The 22,356-nt window shown below is 37.1% G+C and overlaps 1 protein-coding gene across 9 annotated transcripts in view; it reads left to right on the top strand.

Moving 5' to 3' along the window:
* Positions 1–22,356, top strand: part of STRBP (spermatid perinuclear RNA binding protein) — a 169,086-nt gene that overhangs the window by 89,968 nt on the left and 56,762 nt on the right. For all 9 annotated transcript variants that reach the window (XM_070452407.1, XM_070452404.1, XM_070452405.1 and 6 more), the window contains 4 exons: positions 1,163–1,330; positions 3,574–3,794; positions 10,620–10,785; positions 14,316–14,460. In XM_070452407.1, the coding sequence (XP_070308508.1) occupies positions 1,328–1,330; positions 3,574–3,794; positions 10,620–10,785; positions 14,316–14,460 (535 nt within the window). In that variant the 5' untranslated portion in view covers positions 1,163–1,327. The remainder of the gene's footprint in view (positions 1–1,162; positions 1,331–3,573; positions 3,795–10,619; positions 10,786–14,315; positions 14,461–22,356) is intronic.

The raw sequence follows: 22,356 nt of genomic DNA, 5'->3' as shown, positions 1-22,356 counted from the left end.
ACTCCTAAAAATTCAAAAAGGATCTTTTTTTCTTTTAAGAGAGTAACTGTTAGGAAATTATTGTAGATAAAAGTAAAAGGGGGATTTCCTTATTTAAGGGAAAATTTAAAGGAAGTATTCTTGTCTGGAAAATTCCATGGACAAAAGGAGCCTGGTGGGCTACAGTCCATGGGGTTGCAGGGAGTCAGACACGACTGAACACACAATGCAGCACAACACACACAACACTGAGATGAAGAGGAAGCGGTTTCTTGTGGGTGTTTATGTATTCTTTGGTGTGTGTTTCTCCTGATAGTCATGTAATGTATATGTTCTATTTTAATAGTCTCTAGTTTTCCTTTCTTTCTTCTTCTTCTTCTTTTTTAATTTACAGCTGGCTTGTTAGTATATAAGGACCTCAGTAGTGTTCAGAAAAGCTTATTTTTACCTTACCTGGAATAAAGTCTCATTAAAAGTGGAACATAGGGGTAATAGAATAAGTCTTAGACCTCTGGGCATAGATATGCTTGGGATTCTGGTGACAGGCATTCCTGGGTAGTGAACTAAGGATTGGGTGAATACCAGCAGGGTGGCCTAGCGCTGCATGTAGGCTGACAGGGCACTGAAGCCTCTGGGGAGCTAGGAGAGGAGAACCCACAAAGCAGGCGGAATTCCAGGCCTGAAATGATGAAAGAAGAGATGTTGTTCCAGCATATATTGTAAGTCTGATTGCAGTGTCAAATGGAAAAGTCTCATGGTTACAAGCAAAGGTGTTATATTTCCAGGTGTCCTTATCTACTTTTCAGATAGGCCTGACTGATGCCAATTTCTGTTGAAAATGTCATGGTTAATTGCAACATTTTCCCCACCAATAGTAGTATTAAATTTTCTTGTTGTATTTCTTTACTGAATCTCTGTTTGTTAATGTATTCATCTCATTGAGTACAAGTCAGTCGTCTGCCACTTTGTGGCTACCAAGAGAGTTATTTCTCTGGTCATATCACTTAGGCTCTTGGGCCCAGGCCTTCAAAGGATGTTTTAGCTTTTGTTTAAAATAAGTAATTTTCCACTATAAAGATTGTTCTGTTTTATTCAGTAATATGTTTATGGGTTTCACCCTCTGATATGAAACTAATCATAAATAAACATTTTTGAAAAATTGTTTTTCTTTTTCTCTTGCAAGTGTACTCTAGAGAACAAGCCTTCAGATATCTTTGCCATATTGACTCTGAGCCATCAGGGGACTCAGGCTTATGAGGAGGTACTGTCACACAAAACAGTGTCTAGTGAAGACGACAAGAAAGAGGGGAAAGGATCGGAAGAAGAAGCTAAAATACTATAGGAAACCATGGTAGGTTATCATTTATAATTCCTTAATTTAGTTACCAAAGAGCTCAGTCATTTAAAGTTGAAACTATTAACAGTGAAGGCAAGTAAAAACAGTGGTGTTAATTTTTGGCTCCAGTGCATCAGCTGAAGATGCCATTTTACTCTTTAAGCAAAGCGAATGAGTTCAGATTTATTACGAGCCCTTTAAACCACAAGATGGAGCCCCATGAGCCTATAGTCCATAAATTATTAAATAGAAAGGAGGGAATGCTCATAAATAATATTTTATAATAAAACTGGTATTAGCAAACTGATACAAATGGCTAAGGTGCCCTTGAACTTGAAATTACGTAATTTTTCTCTAGCCTTGACTGAGCGACTGAACTGAACTGAACGGAACTACCTGAAGCTCAGTGTTTTAAAGTCCTGAACCAGTTCTTTAAGTAATGATTTGAAGGGTTTGCAGTTTGTAAAATGTGTGTGTATTTAACTGAAAAAGACATGTTTTTTCTTTTCACGTGCTTTTGATTTTAAAATAATAAGGTCAAATATTGAGTGTATTGAGGATACTGAACTGAATATCCTGGAAACCTTAGTTTTTATGGAAAGTTCATACTTAAATTGAATTTGAGATATTAGATGAGGTTATAACCTTTCCTGCCTAATTTTTTAATTGGTAAAATATGCTGAATTTTTTTGCCTTGCATTTTGGTTCTGAAGGATATGTGATTCCGCGCCCCCTGCCCCCGCCAAGTGTTAGTGAGAAAAGGCTTAAAAAAAGATAAGTATGGGGAAAAGCACAAAATATTAATCATCTGTGTTTTTGAAATATGTTGTTTAGCAAGTCTGAAGGTATTTCTTTTTTTTTTTTTTCTTTTGAAGGTATTTCTTTAAGAAAGATTTTATTAAAAGAAATTTGTTCTAGGGTTTGTTCTGGCAACTTAGTTGACTTGCTCTCCAAAGAAGGAACTCTACTAATATTTTAATTGTGAATGGTGGGGAAAACTTAACTTGGGATGGATTTTCTCTGTCACTTAGTTTTATGGTGAGCTGTGATGAATAACACTATAACTTGTATTTCTTCTGATATGAAATAATTATTTGCCTCTTCAGCTTATTTATCTATTACAGTCTAGATATTCTTACTACTTAAACAAATACTTTTTATATATTACTTGTCATAGTTGGTGAAAATTCTTTTCCTGGTTTATTCATTTTAAATGTAGCTTGTTCATTTTGCTGTGTAGTGGTACAAGTGTCTTCATGGTATTTGTAAATTTGGAGATGTTCAAAGATTTTTGGATGTGTGACTGATGAGTGTGAAGGATCTACTCTATTAAATTTTCATGAAATTCATTCTATTTCTAGGTGGTAATCTGCTCTACTGATTTCTGGGCCAGCATGTCATTTTAATTATTTCTTTATAAATTTTTGATATTTTATTTTAGCATAATGGTACCACCCATCCACCTTTGTAGAATAGTTCTTAATGCTGTCATTGATCCCTCCCTTCACCCCCATGAGCTTTAAAATTATTTTTGTGAAGTACTAAAATGAGTATCTTGAGGGAATTTTGATTGAGAATGTGTACATATTTGTAAATTAGTTTGGGAAATTAATTCTTTTACAATATTTATTTTCCCCATTTTGGAAGCTGGAATATCTCCTACTAATCTATTTTAAAAATTAAAGCATCACACCAAAGGTTTGAATGCCAAATAGTAAGTAATATTCTGATGTGGCCCATAGTTTTACTGTCTTGTTCACACATAGCTTTGTATTTTGTATTATTATATTACAAAATCTCAACTTTTCAAAGTGCAGAAGTATTCAGCAGTTTGGAAAGGAGTGACTGTGTATCATGAGTCACCTGTATGCATTTCTAGATACTCTGCTGAAACTAGGAAGTGTCTGTTTCTTGCCAGTGATGTGTGATATAGATGACCTTTTTTGATGTGATATTGAAAACACATCTATTCAGCTAAAAGGTGGAAAATACATAATACTGAATGTGACATGTGTGAACTTTTCCAAAACATGAATGAAAGGCTTAAGATTTTCTGGTGTGGCGTTCACTAGGATGGGTTTTTACTTCCTTTCTTGAGCAGTTTTTTTGTTGTCTCAATGTTAACAGTTTCACAACAGTTTGACATAGCTAATCACAACAGTTATTAGCTGTGACTTGACTAAAATATATTTGTCAGTCATCCTTTTCAGGTACCGTTTCTTTTATCAAAGTAATAGTTTTCTTTCATCTTCTGACAGAGATCTATCAGATCTTTTGCCAATGATGATCGCCATGTTATGGTGAAACATTCGACAATTTATCCATCTCCGGAGGAACTTGAAGCTGTTCAGAATATGGTATCTACTGTTGAGTGTGCTCTTAAACATGTCTCAGATTGGCTGGATGAAACAAGTAAAGGCACAAAAGCAGAGGGTGAGACAGAAGTAAAGAAGGAAGAGGCCGTAGACACCTATTCCAAGTAAGTGTGACCTGACCTTTGTGTGACACTTTTCTTGTAGTGCCCAGATAAGTCCAGGGTCCCATCCAACTGGGTTACACTTGGTATATTGTATTCTTTGGGTTTTCTCGTTTATATGACTGTAAACAAGGAAGTAAATGTGGGATTTTTCTGAGTTAAATTTGAAGAGACAGTAGAAGAATAATGATTTGAACAGAGAAACGGGAGAGAGCTGTTCAGGATCCCTTTAAAAAGGGATACAAGCCTTTTAAAAAAACCTCTGTTTTAGAGATTGTGATATGTCATCTTTTTCATGTGTTGGTTTAGTTTTCTAAATTCAGAAATAAACACTATTTTTTTTTGGTCTCTGGGGAAGTCGTAAAATGTCATTTTTTCAGGTGTTTAAAAAGCCTGATGTAGAAGAAAGAGTGCAGGAGAATGTCTTCCAAAGGTATTTTTAACTGCATCTTCCTTGTTGACTCCCAGGATCCAGTGTAGTGTCTTACATGTAGTACATGCTCATTGGGTATTGAATGAATACTGGCCTAATGGGAGAAAGACCCTTCAGCTATTACAGCAGTGCTCCCAGTGCTGCAGCAAAAGTGAGATAACGCTGAGTGAGAACTAGGAAACTATTTATGCCTAGCTAAACTTAGAGTTACTGTTTTGAGCAATGTCACTATGATTGGAGTAAGAATATAGTTTACTTTGAAAGATGAAGCTCATTTGACTGCATTGTATTAGTAGGATTAAGAACATTTATTTTGACTAGTTATTAGTTATTAAAGTTGCTCAGTCGTGTAGGGCTCTTTGTGACCTCATGGACTGTAGCCTACAGGCCTCCTCTGTCCATGGGATTTTCCAGGCAAGAGTACTGGAGTGGGTTGCCATTTCCTTCTTCAGGGGATCTTCCTGACTACAACTGGTAAATTGAGGATAGAAATTATAGAATTTTTCTCTCAGCCTTTCAATTCTAAATCAGTGTGATAAATAGATAAAGAATAGTGGGAAAGTATTGATAAATCGATTTCTTTAACTGAAAGATAGTGTAACCTTTCCATCTTCAGATGAAAGAAAATCAGTATCCGTTTTCAGCTGAAGATTATATTTTCTTGACTTTGTTAGCTTATTACAGGTAATATATACATTAGCATAGATTTGTCAGCTTGAAGTTTCTTGGCAGTAATTCACTTTTTCTTGCGTATGATGAGTTTAAAAAAGATACTGTCAAACTATACAGTTAATTGGTAATTAGTAGTATCATCCAATAATGAAGCTCTTTGTATCTCAGTCCCCGCGCAAGTTAAATAGTCATGAATTCCTTACTTATAGATTAACTGATTGGCCACACCACAGGGCTTGTGTAATCTTAGTTCTCAAACCAGCAATTGAACCTGGGCCACGGCAGTGAAAGTGCCCTGTCTTAACAGCTGGATCCCTAGGGAATTCCTGCATTGTGTGTTTAAGTTGCATGTCGGAATAATGTTTATACCATTTATTGTGGTAAAACTTCTATGATTTACTGTTTTTACTATTTCTAAGTATTTTTCAGCAAAGTCAGTCCTTTTAAATAACATCTCTTTGCTGTCAAGGCTGAACAAACTCTTGGAAAGTGCTCCAGTAGACACTTGCTGAACTGGATCAGGTCGCTGAGTTGTCAAGGTGTTTAAAACATAATGTACTGTGTGCTTTGTTTGAATTTTTAAGTAGTGTTGTATGGACTATGTAAAGTGTTTGCAGTTTGTGAAACATTCCTGGGTTGAGCCCTTGGGTGTGATTATTCCCGTGTGGTAGAGCTTAAGGTGTAGAATGATTGTGTCCCTATTTCATATAAAACAGAGGCAGGCATGGCTTCCAGACAGAGCTGTTGTGGTCATAGACATGAATTATGTTCCCGATGTGTGCTAAGCACTGCAGAGGGCCCAGAGACAGGGAGGGCTTGCTTGTATTTATTAAGCACCTTCTACTGCCAGGCACTGTTAGACAGCTTTTACCTGTATGCTTGTGTTTTATCTCCTTGCAAACTGACTCCAAGTTCCCACTATTTGTATTTGAGAAATATTAAATATTTAGCTTAATTTTAATTAATTCCCTGTATTGGGGTCACTTGCTTTATAATACCTCATATTCAAATTCATTGTTAAAATTTAGAACTGAATTAGGACTTGGTTTCTCTGCTTAGTCTTGCTGTCTTCTACATGGTAAGACTAAGTATATCATAGTTATGGTATGGAATGTAATAAGCAAGCTAATAAGGGCTAGTTAATAACATCTACTATTTATTGAGTGCCAATTACTGTATCAGATTACTTTTCATATTATTTTACAACAAATCTGCTAGTCTCTATTACTGTTGCCTGCCCTCCACCCCCATTTTACTTAAATTTCCAGTACTACATATTTGGTTATGAAGAAAGAGTGACTCAGAATCAATAACAAATTTACCTTGCTTAAGGTCACTGAGTGTGTGGTGGAGTCAGGATTCACATTCAAGTCTGTCGGACTCGGATCCACTTTGCTTCGCATCTTCACTTTGATTATCCATGACCAAAATGTGAAAGTACAGAGCAGGGAAAGACTAGGTGCAGGATCTGGGGTCAGAAAAAACTTCACAGAGGATGCAGCACTTGTAGTGGCTCTCCAGAGAGTGCGTAGGGTTTTGTCAGGCAGTGAAAGTAGAAGAAAAAAATCTCAGCAAGGATCTAGGTGTGAAAAAGTATTGGGACTGTATAAGGAATAATAGCTATTTTTTATTGAGCTATTAATATATGCTATGCCCTGGGAAGTTCATTACTTATGCTAATTATTAATAAATAATATTCTCAGTACCACTCTGAGGAAGGTATTACTCTGTTGTTCTTTTTCTTTTTTTTTTAAACAAATGAAGAAATAGACTCAAAAGAATCAAGTAATTTGTAATTTGTCCAGTGTCATATAGTAAGTGGCAGATCCAGGATTCAAAACAAAAGTCATGCTGATTCCTAAATTGCTTCCCAATAAGCCCATGTCTAAGTGTTCAGTGGGACACCAGGAAAATAGCAGGCAGAGTTCCATCCTTGTTGTGCTTTTGGAAGACCATTCTGGTTGTAACATACTGTATACAGTAGATGAGATGCTAGGAGTTTAGTCAGGCCAGTGGAGAGGTGGTTATTGAGGTGGTTTAGGTGAGAAGGTAGTAAGAGCCTGAAAAGAAGCTAGTTTGAAGGCAGGGGTTTGAGAGTATGAATATACAGTGGAAGTGAGAAATAGATTTAAGGAACTAGATCTGATAGACAGAGAGCCTGATGAACTATGGACGGAGGTTCGTGACATTGTACAGGAGACAGGGATCAAGACCATCCCCATGGAAAAGAAACGCAAAAAGGCAAAATGGTTGTCTGAGGAGGCTTTATGAATAGCTGTGAAACGAAGAGAAGCTAAAAGCAAAGGAGAAAAGGAAAGATATTCCCATTTGAATGCAGAGTTCCAGAGAATAGCCAGGAGAGATAAGAAAGCCTTCCTCAGTGATCAATGCAAAAAAATAGAGGAAAAAAACAGAATGGGAAAGACTAGAGATCTCTTCAAGAAAATTAAGAGATACCAAGGGAACATTTTATGCAAAAATGGGCTCAATAAAGGACAGAAATGGTATGGACCTAGCAGAAGCAGAAGATATTAAGAAGAAGTGGCAAGAATACATAGAAGATTTGTACAAAAAAGATCTTCACGACCCAGATAATCACAATGGTGTGATCACTCACCTAGAGCCAGACATCCTGGAATGTGAAGTCAAGTGGACCTTAGAAAGCATCACTACAAACAAAGCTAATGGATGTGATAGAATTCCAGTTGAGCTATTTCAAATCCTGAAAGATGATGCTGTGAAAGTGCTGCACTCAATATGTCAGCAAATTTGGAAAACTCAGCAGTGGCCACAGGACTGGAAAAGGTCCGTTTTCATTCTAATCCCAAAGAAAGGCAATCCCAAAGAATGCTCAAACTACTGCACAATTGCACTCATCTCACAAGCTAGTAAAGTAATGCTCAAAATTCTCCAAGCCAGGCTTCAGCAACTCATGAACCGAGAACTTCCAGATGTTCAAGCTGGTTTTAGAAAAGGCTGAGGAACCAAGATCAAATTGCCAACATCTGTTGGATCATCGAAAAAGCAAGAGAGTTCCAGAAAAATATCTATTTCTGCTTTATTGACTAAGCCAAAGCCTTCGACTATGTGGATCACAATAAACTGTGGAAAATTCTGAAGGAGATGGGAATACCAGACCACCTGACCTGCCTCTTGAGAAACCTATATGTAGGTCAGGAAGCAACAGTTAGAACTGGACATGGGACAACAGACTGGATCCAAATAGGAAAAGGAGTATGTCAAGGCTGTATTTTGTCACCCTGCTTATTTCACTTATCTGCAGAGTACATCATGAGAAACGCTGGTCTGGAAGAAGCACAAGCTGGAACCAAGATTGCCGGGAGAAATATCAATAACCTCAGATATGCAGATGATACCACCCTTATGGCAGAAAGTGAAGAGGAACTAAAAAGCCTCTTGATGAAAGTGAAAGAGGAGAGTGAAAAAGTTGGCTTAAAGCTTAACATTCAGAAAACTAAGATCATGGCATCTGGTCCCATCACCTCATGGGAAACAGATGGGGAGACAGTGGAAACAGTGTCAGACTTTTATTTTTTTGGGCTCCAAAATCACAGCAGATGGTGATTGCAGCCATGAAATTAAAAGACGCTTACTCCTTGGAAGGAAAGTTATGACCCACCTAGATAGCATGTTAAAAAGCAGAGACATTACTTTGCCAACAAAGGTCCGTCTGGCCAAGGCTATGGTTTTTCCAGTGGTCATGTATGGATGTGAGAGTTGGACTGTGAAGAAAGCTGAGCGCCAAAGAATTGATGCTTTTGAACTGTGGTGTTGGAGAAGACTCTTGAGAGTCCCTCGGACTGCAAGGAGATCCAACCAGTCCATTCTAAAGGAGATAAGTCCTAGGTGTTCATTGGAAGGACTGATGCTGAAGCTGAAACTCCAATACTTTGGCCACCTGATGCGAAGAATTGACTCATTGGAAAGACCCTGATGCTGGGAGGGATTGGGGGCAGGAGGAGAAGGGGACGACAGAGAATGAGATGACTGGATGGCATCACCGACTCGATGGACATGAGTTTGAGTAAACTCTGGGAATTTGTGATGGACAAGGAGGCCTGGTGTGCTGCGATTCATGGGGTTGCAGAGTTGGACACGACTGAGAGACTGAACTGAGCTGAACTCAAGAGGGGAGAATTTATAAACTGTTACTAGGTTTGGGAGAAAAATGAAAGATCAGGAATACAGAGGGAAAAATAATCAAAGATGACAGACTATTCTTAATATCAAATAATGTCCTATATTTGGTTTACTTCAAAATGATTTTTATTTCTTTTTATACTTGTACCACCCTTATAGTTTTTCTTTGCTTAATGTTTATTGACTCTCAGGTATGTCAGGCACTGAGCCGTGGCTGAGTTATTTATGATTTTCTGTCTTGTTTCCATTGCCACTGTTCTGTTTCTCTTTTCTCCAGTTCATTTTCCAACTCTGCTAACTTGGACTCAACTCTGCTGATTCTTTCCCCTCAGCTAGAATGAAATGACTTTTTTTTTGTCTTTAACCAAATCATGACTCTGCTGAAGTCACTCTTGAAGTTTGCCTTGCTTATAATCTCTAATTTTGACCTTTCTCTTTTCTGAAATTATGATGCAGTCATAATAATGTAAAAAGCTTGAGTGTTGTGGTCAAATCAGCTTGAGTTTGAATCTTGTTGTTCACTTGTTCAGTCCTGTCCAACTCTGTACGACCCCATGGACTGCAGCACCATTTTACTCTCTGTGAAGTTGAACAATTAATCACCAGTTTTGAGATTCTCATTCCTTGTCTTTCAAATGCAGGCTCTTTGTTAGGTCTAAATGAAATTTGTGGCACGCAGTTTGTTCTCAGATATCACATTTGTCTTCCTTCTTAAGCAGGTTTTAAACAGCTTTTGTACTTAATCTGCAGTGTGAGCCTCTGAAGCAGGAGAATTTGGAGTATGTTCTCCATATTCAAACAGTTGCTTACATGTTTTTTTTTTTTAGTTGCTTACTTGTTGAATGACCATTAAGTTTAGTTATATTTTCATTTGTAATTGAGGGAAATGAACTAATAAACTTTAGGTATTAAAGTCAAGGATAGATATTAATGTTACTCTTATGCACCGTGCATGACTTGATATTCTTTGAATGTTCGTTCTTCTGGTTGCCACAGATCATCTTTGGGTTCCTCAGCTCTTCACTTTTATCACATTATTCTGTTTTCCCCATAAACTTTTATGGATTCCTAGAATGCTACAGCTACAAGGAGAGAGCTAAAGCTTATCCAGCCAATAGCCATTTTACAGTTACAGATACTGAGCCAGAAGGCACTGTTAAGAGCAGAGGTCAGGTCTTTTCATTTCCACTCTGAAGCTCTTTTTTAGTACGCCATGGTGTCATGTTTCTCACAATTCTTCAATTGCTAATTAAAAGATAAAGGGAGGAAGTTTGAATAATTGAAAAAATATTTAAGGGGATACAGTATTTTTGGATTTTCCTAAGCAATATTGATTTAATAAAGAATTGAAAGATATATCATTTGAAACAGTCTCCCTATTGGTTCTTTGTGTAAGATAGTTTATGAGCCTTAAATCTGAGACTTAATTTTGTGGAATTTTGGATTTCTGGATTTATGTTCTCCCTTATCAATTCATATGGATAGCCAGAAAGCCATGTGATGATTAAGTTATAGTTTCAGAAGTAGGCTGTGAAAGTAATCATTCAGACTTCTATTTTTAGGGATCAAGGTGGTCGGACATTGTGTGGTGTAATGAGGATTGGCCTGGTTGCAAAAGGCTTGCTGATTAAAGATGACATGGACTTGGAGCTGGTTTTGATGTGCAAAGACAAACCCACAGAGACCCTGTTAAATACAGTCAAAGATAATCTTCCTATTCAGATTCAGGTGAGTACAGTTTAATTGTGCTTCTAGGAGAATTTGTGAAAAGGTAAAAATAGGTAGTGATCTTCATTAATTTAATAAAAAGAAATTGATAACAGTAAAAGGTAGGTACAGATGGCTACTCTGGGTCTGTGCATCATCCATCACATCTAAGGCAAACTTCTGGTGATTAATATTCAAAGTACAGTCTTAAATTTTTCAGATGTATCTTGCTGAGAGTTTTCATGTTTTCCAGAATAGGCCTCTCAGCATTATAAAACTCTCCAGAAGGTTTGATATAGGGTGGAAAAGAACAAAAAGAGCCTGGGCAACTGGAAACTTTCAAAGATGCTAATTTTTTAAATTGAAGTCTCTGTTAATTTCATTTCATTCATTCATTCATTCTGTTAATAGAAATTCACTATTAATTCCTTGTTTTCAAGCAAGCCTTTTTCACATTGGGATGTATTTAGAGAATTTTACTGTTGTCTTGTGCCCTGGAGGATGCTGCTGGAGGCTGAGGGCTCCTCAGGGCTGAAGGCAACTGATTGGTCCAGGGCTGTGGTCACTTTAGGACCTGCTCTGCCAGTCTGCTCCAAGGGTCAGTTGAAAACTATGATCACCTTTCATTTTCAGATGTGTTACCTTTGGTATAATTAGACTGTATCTTTTAGATGATTTTATATCAGTTAGTCCTTCAATCCATGTTGCATAAATAGATATCAGTACACAAGGTTGAACTGTGAGTTGTTGAATGCTCTCTTTTTTTGTAGTTGGTTTTATTTGTATTTCTTCTGTGGAGACCTTTTTCCCCCCAAAGTAACATGAATTCTAAATTTGTCTTTATTAGCTTTGTTACTGGATCATTTTCTTTCATATTCACCAACTGATTTTCAGAAGCGTCTTCCTGACTTTAATCTGCCATTCCTGGCACTCAAATTTGTGTCACTTGTTGACACATTCTCCTTTATTAATTTCTGGAGCACTTAAAAAAAAAATCATTTTTAGATCTTAACGCTTTCTAAGTGACCAAACAAATATATTTGATTTTTCCATTTTCAGTTCTGATTGAAGGAAAGTTTCTGTTCTTTCAAGGGTTAAATTCATTTCTTTTAAAGAAAGATTTAAAAGATTAAAGACTTTTTAAATCGTTATGTGATTATTTGAGAAGGGAGAGTGGTAAGCAACATGGTGTTCAGTAAAGAAAGTTCAGTAACGAGTTTCTGACTATACTTTTTGTTACTAGAATGTTAATGTTGTAAAATCCTTCTTTTTCCCATTTTTTTTTATTGTTTTAGAGTTTAATCTTTACTTCTGCTTTTCTTATAGTGAACATTGTTGTTCTTAAATCCGTACTAGAGTAATAAGCAAAGGGTTGGACATATGGAGGCTTTCCCAACCATATCACCCCCTTTTCTGTTTTCTTTAGTGAGTTCTGTTTTATATGAGTGGTCATAGTTTCAGATGTGTCAGGGTGGAAAAAGGGTTGAGAATCAGTGCTATAAGAAATTGAAGATCTGTTGTATTTCTCAGTATTGAAGATACAGGACATTGGAGCTTCAGTTGTATTAATAGAGCTTTCTCTGTAGTTCACAACTGTGTGAACTCTGTATTTTCTATTTCTGGGCACCACAGTTTTAAACTTTTTGTCAGGCTAACAAGTGTTTGAGGGAAGGGCCTGGGAGAGAATGCAGACTGGTAAACTGTTTCAAATTTGAAGAGACTAGGGCTTTTTAACCTAGAGAAGCTGAAAAAAGATACAGGCATCTTCAGATCTTTGAAGAGCTTCTTGGGGAAGGCAAAAGTGGCCTGAACTCTTAAGACCAGTGGTGGACATTTTAAGAAACATATCTGAATTTAACATAGCTAATAGAGTTATCCAGCAGTGAAACCAGCTGCTTTGTGTGATGGTTGGATCCATGACCGTAGCTGTTTGGGTAGAGGTACCCAGATAAATGGGGATGTAATTGTACACCCACTTTATATTAATTTGTGTACATGTACACATATTTGCTGTGCCTTCATATGTACACACAAGCATGGACATCTTATTATTAATACAAAAATGTTTCAGAAAATCATTTTAAATGGGATTTTTGCATTTATTCCCTGCCTACCCCTTTTTTCTTGGTGTTCGTTTGGAAAACCAATCTCTGATACTATATGAACTTATTTCCTTGTGAGTTAAAAACCTTTTCCCTGAGCACTTACCATAGCAAAATTTTGAGTTATCAGGGTACCTTAATTAATTGGGATTGTATCAGACCTTTTCTCTGTGTACTCTTTTCTAGGGTCATTTTAGAACTTCCTTGAGCAGAGGAAGGAGAAGGACGACCAAAACCAGAGTCAGTTAGAATTAGTGTAGCCCAACACTCATATCATATTTCATTACTTTGAATGTGTCTCACAGAGTGATCTGCATGTACGGTTGAAAAATTGACTTTGCTTTTTCTCTGAGACATCTTTACTGCTCTTATGCAAAGTGAATGTGAGCAGTTTTCTGCTTTTTTTCTATACTCTGATTCTGGTTTTTCCAGCTGCTATGTGGCCTTTCCCTTTCTTGGTTTCCTCTGTTCAAAATTAGGGTAATGAGTTTCCAGTTTTCTATCTTTTTGGGGATGTTTAATGGTAAAATCTATTCTTATATAAATGACTTTGAGTTCCTTTAATGTACAGTTGTTGAGTAGAGAGACCCAGTAGTGTTTCTGTTCAACTATTTATGTTAGGTAATACATTAAATTTTACCACCAGGAAAGGCCCTGTGTAACTTACTAAACTATATATTTAATGTATTGTTATACATTAAATGTATACTTAAAAGCAATCCTAGTTGGTGATAATTTTTTGTATAATTGTTTGTTAAAAGAAGCAGTGAACATTTCCATGTGGATGTCAGATGACTTGTCCCAGAGAAGGTCTCACTGCAATGATCTCTGACACCTCTTGTTAGAGAAGGGAAGTTAGTTACTTGTTTATATTAACCTTTTTACTGATGATTGATTGTGCAGAGATCCTTTTTCATTCATTCTTACTTGATTTTCTTTAAAAATCTACATAATCAAGATTATGTAATCTTATATTTATAAATCTTTACTAGCAAGTAGGAATTCCTGTTTAGGTTGTCCTATCAAAAATGAAGATTTTTCTTCTTTTAAAAAAAAAAAAAAGGTGTTGGTTTAGAGAGCATTCCCAGCAACTTATGCTGTATAAGTCCTTTGTAATAATTTCAAGAACAATAATTTACCTTTTGCTGTATCATGATACTTTTGGTAACTTTCACTTTCAAATATTAGAATGGTTTTAAATATTCTTTAATAATTGAATAGATGATTGACCTTGTGGTTGCTTTTTGAGGGATGGAGAAGGGATTCGCCAGTAAGTTGGGAGAGAGAAATGTGACTTCCACCCTAAAGAACTAGTTAAAGATTAGTTCCTCTTTCAGAACAGTAAAAACTAATCGTTAATAACTTTTGAAAATTAAGACTAAGGGGGAAATCATTCATTTTTTGAAATTTTAATTAATTGGCTGTTTTTGAAATCTTGGTGACTTTCAGAAGCTCACAGAAGAGAAATATCAAGTGGAGCAATGTGTAGATGAGGCATCTATTATAATTCGGAATACAAAAGAACCCACGCTAACTTTGAAGGTGATACTTACTTCCCCTCTAATTAGAGACGAATTGGAGAAGAAGGATGGAGGTACACATGTATATATATATATATATATATATGTATATGTATATATAGAGAGATATAGATGTGTATATATAAATATATATTTGTTTTGTTCACATAAGACCTCTCTTAAATGCTGCATACTAATTATGTTCAATGGATTTAAGAAGTAATCTGTCTTTTGTTTTATGCCACTCATAGTATTTTAAGCAGATTTATTCCTACATAATCTCTGTATTTTGCAAAAATATTTATATTCAAAACATAAAATATGTTAATTCAAAGAAACCTATGCTTATGTTGGTTTTAAATCCACTTTAATTTTGATACTGCTTTGGTGTTCTGTTTTCCTTTGTCTAGTTTTACATTGCTTTTGGTATCAGCTAACCTATTCTGGGTAGCTTAGTTATTAGGTCTGATTTTAGGGTTAAATGTGGTTCAAAACAGTGCTGTTTTCAAAAACTCCATAATTTTTTAAGAGTTACGCTTTATCTAATTGCCTAAGTGTTTTGTAATGCAAGAGAGATAAATTGGGGAGCTTTTTCTTTTTTTTTAGAATAATCTTTAGTAAAAATTCTTTTCTAGGAGGTGTGTGATCCTCTTAACATTTAGGATTTTATATATGTGGGAATTTTATTTTAATCTGACTTTTTTCTGAAGTTAAAAAGAATTTCTGCATAGCAATGCCATCAAATAAAAGTGGAGTGAGAAATCTATTCTGTTTTAAGAAGTACTATTGGAGCTGGATTTCTTTTTTGATATTTTTATCCTTTCACATCAGCTTGTTTCTGCCTCTTAGTCCTGTGTCTGGAAACTTGCCGTGTGCTATTTCTCCTGTGTTAGACCTTTGACCAACTGGCCTCTCTCTGTTATGACAATTTAGAGGCATTGTGGCCTAACTGGGTCAATGAGGACTCCCTGTTGCTGTTTTTCATCACTGGATGTTCAGCAAGTTCCATTGCTTACTCCCCTACCTGAAATACCATTGCAGCAAGAAGTATTGGTCAGTTTCTTAATTTATTTCAAGTTGATGATAAAAGAAGAAAAAGACACATTTTTACCAGAGATGTTAGAATTTCAAGTTTTGCAGACATGACTCATAGGATTTCTTAAAGTAAAAGTGATAGACTTCCTTTTTAAAGAAATCTTTGGGGTACTAAAATCAGCTATACCATACCCAACAGATATAAACTAGGTACATTTATGAATCATAGTTTAAAATTAAAGTACATCCACTCTGTAATTGGGTTTATCCCTGTACTTTTTCTTTGGGGCTGTATATAGTATCTCTAATACCTCTGAAGAACCAATCTTAAATGGCTTAATTTCTTTTAACAGTTTTACAGTTCATCATTAACTGTAGAACTATAAAATGATTTCTGAAGTATCAAGATAATTCTGTTAATTCGGGTAAGCTGTGTTCTACTTGACCCTCAAATGTAAAACTAACCTTTTCTAAGTATAGTTATAGATATTATTAAAAATTCTTTGAGTATAGAGAGATAAGAAGATGACTGAAGTTGCCAGAGGCTAGATTTGTCTAGATTTGAAGTTGCCAGAGACTAAATAATGTTTGTTTGCAGCTGGAGACATCTCTCCCGTTACTTTGAAAGTATTGAGAACAACAGGCTTCTTTCCCTCCATGGTTTTGTGCACTTACATGGGATTTTAAGGTTTCAGTGATAACTCTAAGCTTAGTCTGTTGCCTTTATAACTAGGTCAGAGGACCTGGAAACAGATCTTAGTATGTCATACCCTTACTAGAAGACTAGTTATTGCAGAATGGAATTTGCAGTAGAGTAGGAGAGTCATCTAGAGTCAGACATTCTGGAATGTGAAGTCAAGTGGGCCTTAGAAAGCATCACTATGAACAAAGCTAGTGGATGTGATGGAATTCCAGTTGAGCTATTTCGGATCCTGAAAGATGATGCTGTGAAAGTGCTGTACTCAATATGACAGCAAATTTGGAAAACTCAGCAGTGGCCACAGGACTGGAAAAGGTCCATTTTCATTCCAATCCCAAAGAAAGGCAATGCCAAAGAATGCTCAAACTGCCGCACAATTGCACTCATCTCACACGCTAGTAAAGTAATGCTCAAAATTCTCCAAGCCAGGCTTCAGCAATACGTGAACCGTGAACTTCCAGATGTTCAAGCTGGTTTTACAAAAGGCAGACGAACCAGAGATCAAATTGTCAGTATCCGCTGGATCATCGAAAAAGCAAGAGAGTTCCAGAAAAACATCTATTTCTGCTTTATTGACTAAGCCAAAGCCTTTGACTGTATGGATCACAATAAACTTTGGAAAATTCTGAAGGAGATGGGAATACCAGACCACCTGATCTGCCTCTTGAGAAACCTATATGTAGGTCAGGAAGTAACAGTTAGAACTGGACATGGAACAACAGACTGGATCCAAATAGGGAAAGGAGTATGTCAAGGCTGTATATTGTCACCCTGCTTATTTCACTTATATGCGGAGTACATCATGAGAAACGCTGGTCTGGAAGAAGCACAAGCTGGAATCAAGATTGCCGGGAGAAATATCAATAACCTCAGATATGCAGATGACACCACCCTTATGGCAGAAAGTGAGGAAGAACTAAAGAGCCTCTTGATGAAAGTGAAAGAGGAGAGTGAAAACATTGGCTTAAAGCTCAACATTCAGAAAACTAAGATCATGGCATCTGGTCCCATCACTTCCTGGCAAATAGATGGGGAAACAGTGGAAACAGTGTCAGACTTTATTTTTTTGGGCTCCAAAATCACGGCAGATGGTGACTGCAGTCAGGAAATTAAAAGACGCTTACTCCTTGGAAGAAAAGTTATGACCCACCTAGATAGCATGTTAAAAAGCAGAGACATTACTTTGCCGACAAAGGTCTGTCTGGTCAAGGCTATGGTTTTTCCATTGGTCATGTATGGATGTGAGAGTTGGACTCTGAAGAAAACTGAGCGCCAAAGAATTGATGCTTTTGAACTACGGTGTTGGAGAAGACTCTTGAGAGTCCCTTGGGCTGCAAGGAGATCCAACCAGTCCATCCTGAAGGAGATAAGTCCTAGGTGTTCATTGGAAGGACTGATGCTGAAGCTGAAACTCTGATACTTTGGCCACCTTATGTGAAGAGTTGACTCAATGGAAAAGACCCTGATGCTAGGAAGGATTGGGGGCAGGAGGAGAAGGGGACGACAGAGGATGAGATGACTGGATGGCATCACCGACTCGATGGACATGAGTTTGAGTAAACTGTGGGAGTTGGTGATAGACAGGGAGGCCTGGTGTGCTGTGATTCATGGGGTCGCAGAGTTGGACCCGACTGAGCGACTGAACTGAACTGAACCGAGGAGAGTCATAGTCTGTTCAAGGTGTTCGGGTTATTAAAGGATTCCACGACCTCTTTATAAGCTCAGTCTCATCAGCTGACGTTAACATAATTGCGTGGGATCAGATAAGATGGAAGAATCAAATTGAATCTAATACTTTACACATGTTACTTCCTCTCGTTTTGAATGGCAGCAAGATTTGCTTTGCTGTTTTCCTTAACCTCACAGCCCTGCCAGCTCACCTGTTCTCTCTCATAATTTGCTCGTTTTGTCTAACTTGGACTTTGTCGAAGTTTTTAGATCTGTGCTAGCAGTTTTGTGTGTTATTGGGTAACTTTGAGGATCCAGTGTAAACTGGGCTGTACAGTTCTATAGGATTTCTTTCATCATACCAGGTTACTACTCTTTGCTTGACGCAGTTCTTTTCAGCTGCATGGGGTGAAAGTACAGATCCATTTACGTTCCAGGAATTTCTAAGTTTGAGAGAAATCTCTTTTAAAAAAACATGCACTCATTTTCTTTCTCAAAGTTTAAAAAAATACGCATCATAAATAATTTTTTGGGAGAGATTTTCCTGCAGAATCTCAACTTCTCTTCTCCCACAGAACAAACAGGCTGTTCACAGTATATACCTCATGTGTTTCTCTTCCCTTGCGACATATTTGGGTGAAATAAAAAAAGGGGGAAATGTCTGAGAGCAGGCAGAACTGGAGGACTGAATCTGGTGAGAGCACACACTTTTCTTCTCAGTGTTGTCTCTGCAGAAGTGGCTAGCTAATTACTCATTTCACATTGCTGTTTAGATTTTCAGTGGCCAGACTATAGTGAATTTCTTTGGTATTGTTTACTGTTTCACAGCTAAGAGTCCTCCTATGCTGTCAGCCTTCTTTCTATATTTTAACTCTTTACTTGAGGGCTCTGTAGAATAACCGTTCCCCATATCTATATGGGGCTTCCCAGGTGGCGCTAATGGTAAAGAATCCTCCTGCCAATGCAGAAGACACAATAAGAGACATGGGTTCGATCCCTGGGTCGGGAAGATCCTCTGGAGAGGGCATGGCAGCCTACTTCAGTATTCTTGCCTGGAGAATCCCATGGACAGAGGACTTTGGCAGGATACAGTCCATGGGGTCCCAAAGAATCAGACAGACTGAAGCAACCTAATATGCACACATACATGCATTACTACATGCTTCCTGCTAAAGAAGGCATTGGGGAAAAGAACATAGACCTTGGTAGCAGCCAAGTGTTTGACCTTTAACTCCATTAACTATTACTGTGTGCCTTGGACATATTTCTTCACTTCAAAATGTGGGTAATGAATACTTTAGAAAGTTGTTTGAGAGAATTTATATAATAATATGACCTGTACAATACCCAGCACAAACAGTGATTGGTAAACAGTGGTAGTTACTTAGTTTAGTAAACAAAAAGTCACAGCACAAACTCATCTACTCAAAGTGCCTTGAATTTACAATGAGAATAATGTGTAATAATACGTTTGAAGTAGTAAACATAAACAGTTAAACTGTTAAATACCCATTGATGTGTAGTATTGGAATCAGTATACTATATTTGCTGCAGTTGTAGTAATGAGCTGACTTACTAGTAGTATAAAGTTTATGATTCATTGAGACAGATGTCTTTTTCCCTACCAGTGTCCTTTATCCCTAGCACCTTGAGTGGTACCTAATACTTAGTAGGCAATTAAAGCAAAACCTGTTAAGTTAATTTTTGTAGCTAGCATATTATCTGATCAAATAGAACTGTTTGGTGTATAAGAAGCATTAACAATGGGCATCTCAGAATTCAAGTAATATATATTGAAGATTTTACTTTGCTAAGGTATTTTATAACTTACTATGTTATAAGCACTTTCTCATATATGATTTAACTCTCAACAGCCATGAGGTAGATAGTTGTCCTGTTTTATAAATGAAGAAAGTCTGATGTTTCACCCATCTCTTCTTACTCTCAAGTCCAGTTACTATCTAGGATGATCATAGGAGAATCTTAGCTGACTTAGTTTTCCTGAGCGTCATGTGGTCTAAGCTGCTTTTGATGCTTGTGATTTTAAACCTGAAGTATATTTGCTATGAGGGTGATAAATCCAGCTGCTTACTGTATTTACCATACTTTGAAACCAAGTGGATAGGGAAACTACAAAGGCAGTTGTGATAACTTAGGCTGAGATAAACTGCAGTGTTCAGTATTAGGGGAGATTCTCAGGGTGTCACAAAAAAGTTGCCCAAGCGCCCTTTAGTTGCCAGTGTGAACTTCCAATGCGGTTTGTCAGAAGTTCAGTAGCGTGACTCCTGTTAGGTGGAAGACCAGTCCAAAGGTCACAACTAGGATTTTTTAACAATGCTGCAGTCTTTATTCTCCTGCCTTCCCCAGCTGCTTGACCTGCATTGTCCTGTGTAAACCTGTAGTCACTGTCTTTCCAGTGGTCCACTGCCTACTGAGGCATTGCAGCAAAGTTGTATCTAGTGATGTTTCTGTCATAAACTAGGATAACAGTGCTCTGTTTTACCTTCATGCTACATTTACCTGTTCATATTATTGTAGCCTGAGGTTTCTCATGGATAGTGACTTGAAGCATAATGTCTGCTCTCCACACAGCCTCAAGGAATTGAGAGAAGGACTGCCCGGATATCTTCAGGCTACCTTGGAAATTCTGTCAATATGGACTCAGTAGCTCAGCTTCATTCCAACTTTGGAATGTCAGGGAGGTCTTCATGATAACCCAGCTTGATTATTTTACCTTTGACGAACCCAGGTTCCAGACACATAAATTCTATTTAACACAGTCATGTTCTGGCTTTTCCCTGCCCCATCTACAGGCTAGTGTTTTTGTGAACAGGCACAGAGTTAGCTTGCATGTAAGGGATGGAGAGAAACTGACCAACATTTCCTGCAGGATGGTGTGTTTCTGGTCACAGATCTAACCCCTAACCAAATAAAAGTTAGGCATAATAGACTTCTTTTCAGTGCTTCCATTGTTTAGAATGTTTTATGTACCTTCATGCTCTGATGCCAGGTTATTGAGCGATGAGTTTTTTAAAAGCTGTTTTTCTTTGCTTTTGGCATTTTTGTTACTATCCCCTATGCTGTTTTTTTTTTTTTTTTTTTTAATCTGTTTTACTGGTCACTATAGGAAAAAAATAAAATGGTTCATAGTTCCATTGTTTCTGATTTAAAGACACCAAGATGCCTTTTTGTTAGAAAAGCTTTGTTTTTCCACAAAACTGAAACACCTATGTTAAAGTTTATACAGAAATGTTAAATTCGAGGTTCTACTTTGAGAAGTGCAGTGTTTTTCCAGCAGCAATTCTGTGATTACCACATTTTTTAATGAATGAAATTTAAAAAACTTATTAATTATGTAAAAGAAATAGGCAAGCAAGGCTTACAAGTAGCACTACAGTGCCACATAAATTTATATAGTTTTAAAATAAGAAACTTTGAAGAAGGTAAAATGAGATGAATTATTACATCCCCTCTGCTGTTCTCACCTCATGAATATTGAAACATTTTGGATCTTTTGACTTTTTTTGAGTATCAGAGCATGAAGAAACGTGGCCATTCTGATGGTGATGTTAAAGGGAATTCAGTCAAGTCTTCTGTTCATTGCCTGTCCCTTTCATCTCTTTTTAGTAGAATCTACTGCCTCCAAATGTTGACTGTCTGTAGCAAGCTGATGTCACTAGTTTCTTAAAATAAGAATTAATGAATATAATTTGACTTTTGGGAATAAGAGAATTTATCTAAATACTTTTGCCATTGTTCCCCTGTAGAACTGTCTGTGTGGTGATGAGCAGATGTTAATTACAAGCTCTGTTCACTGGACAGTAGTTATCAGAAAGTTCAAACCGAGTTCTTTTGCCTTGTCTTTTCCTACCCAAACTTCCTCTGACCCCTCCCCTCTTCCAGTGATCTTGCCCCCTGCCGCCCTCTGGCCCTCTCACCTTTCCTGATACTCCTACTTGATCCAATGACAGAATGAAACATAGTTTGCTTTACTCTTAAAGTCCAAAAAAATAAACATGGTCTATTCCTTTTCTTGAGATTACCTTATTTAGCAGTCAGTCAACCTTTGTCATGTCTAACTTGTAAGAGATTCTAACTGTTCATTTATAGTAGTTCTGCCTTGTATGTGAGCTTCACACAGATGCTTGTATTGACCACAGTTAAACATTTTGACATGTAAACACGAAAATGAATTACTTGTATGTTTGTCATTAAAAAGAATTATGCAAAGATAGGAACTACGTCACCTATGAAGTAAATACCTGTAGTGTGTTTGCTTATGTTTATAAATAAAAGCACATAATCATTTCTTTTTGAGGCTTTCCATTTTATGAGGAGAAAGGGGTAATGAAATGAGACCCTGTATTGTGAATTTGTTGGCAGATATTAATGTGAAACAATGCAAGTATCTGCTGTAGAGCTCACCTGGTCAGAAAATAAGTGTGTAGCACTTCAGCCTTGACGTGTTGAAGCCAGTACAGAAAGCCCACATAAACATACTGCCGAGACTGTGACTGACTGATTATACCAGGAAGTGTTGGTGGGCTCTCTGAGTTCTTAAAAAAGG

The sequence above is a fragment of the Odocoileus virginianus genome, chromosome 2 (assembly GCF_023699985.2).
Source record: "Odocoileus virginianus isolate 20LAN1187 ecotype Illinois chromosome 2, Ovbor_1.2, whole genome shotgun sequence".
Taxonomy (NCBI): Eukaryota; Metazoa; Chordata; class Mammalia; order Artiodactyla; family Cervidae; genus Odocoileus; species Odocoileus virginianus.
The sequence above is the reverse complement of the archived record's forward strand: the minus strand, read 5'-3'. Positions and strand labels throughout refer to the sequence as shown.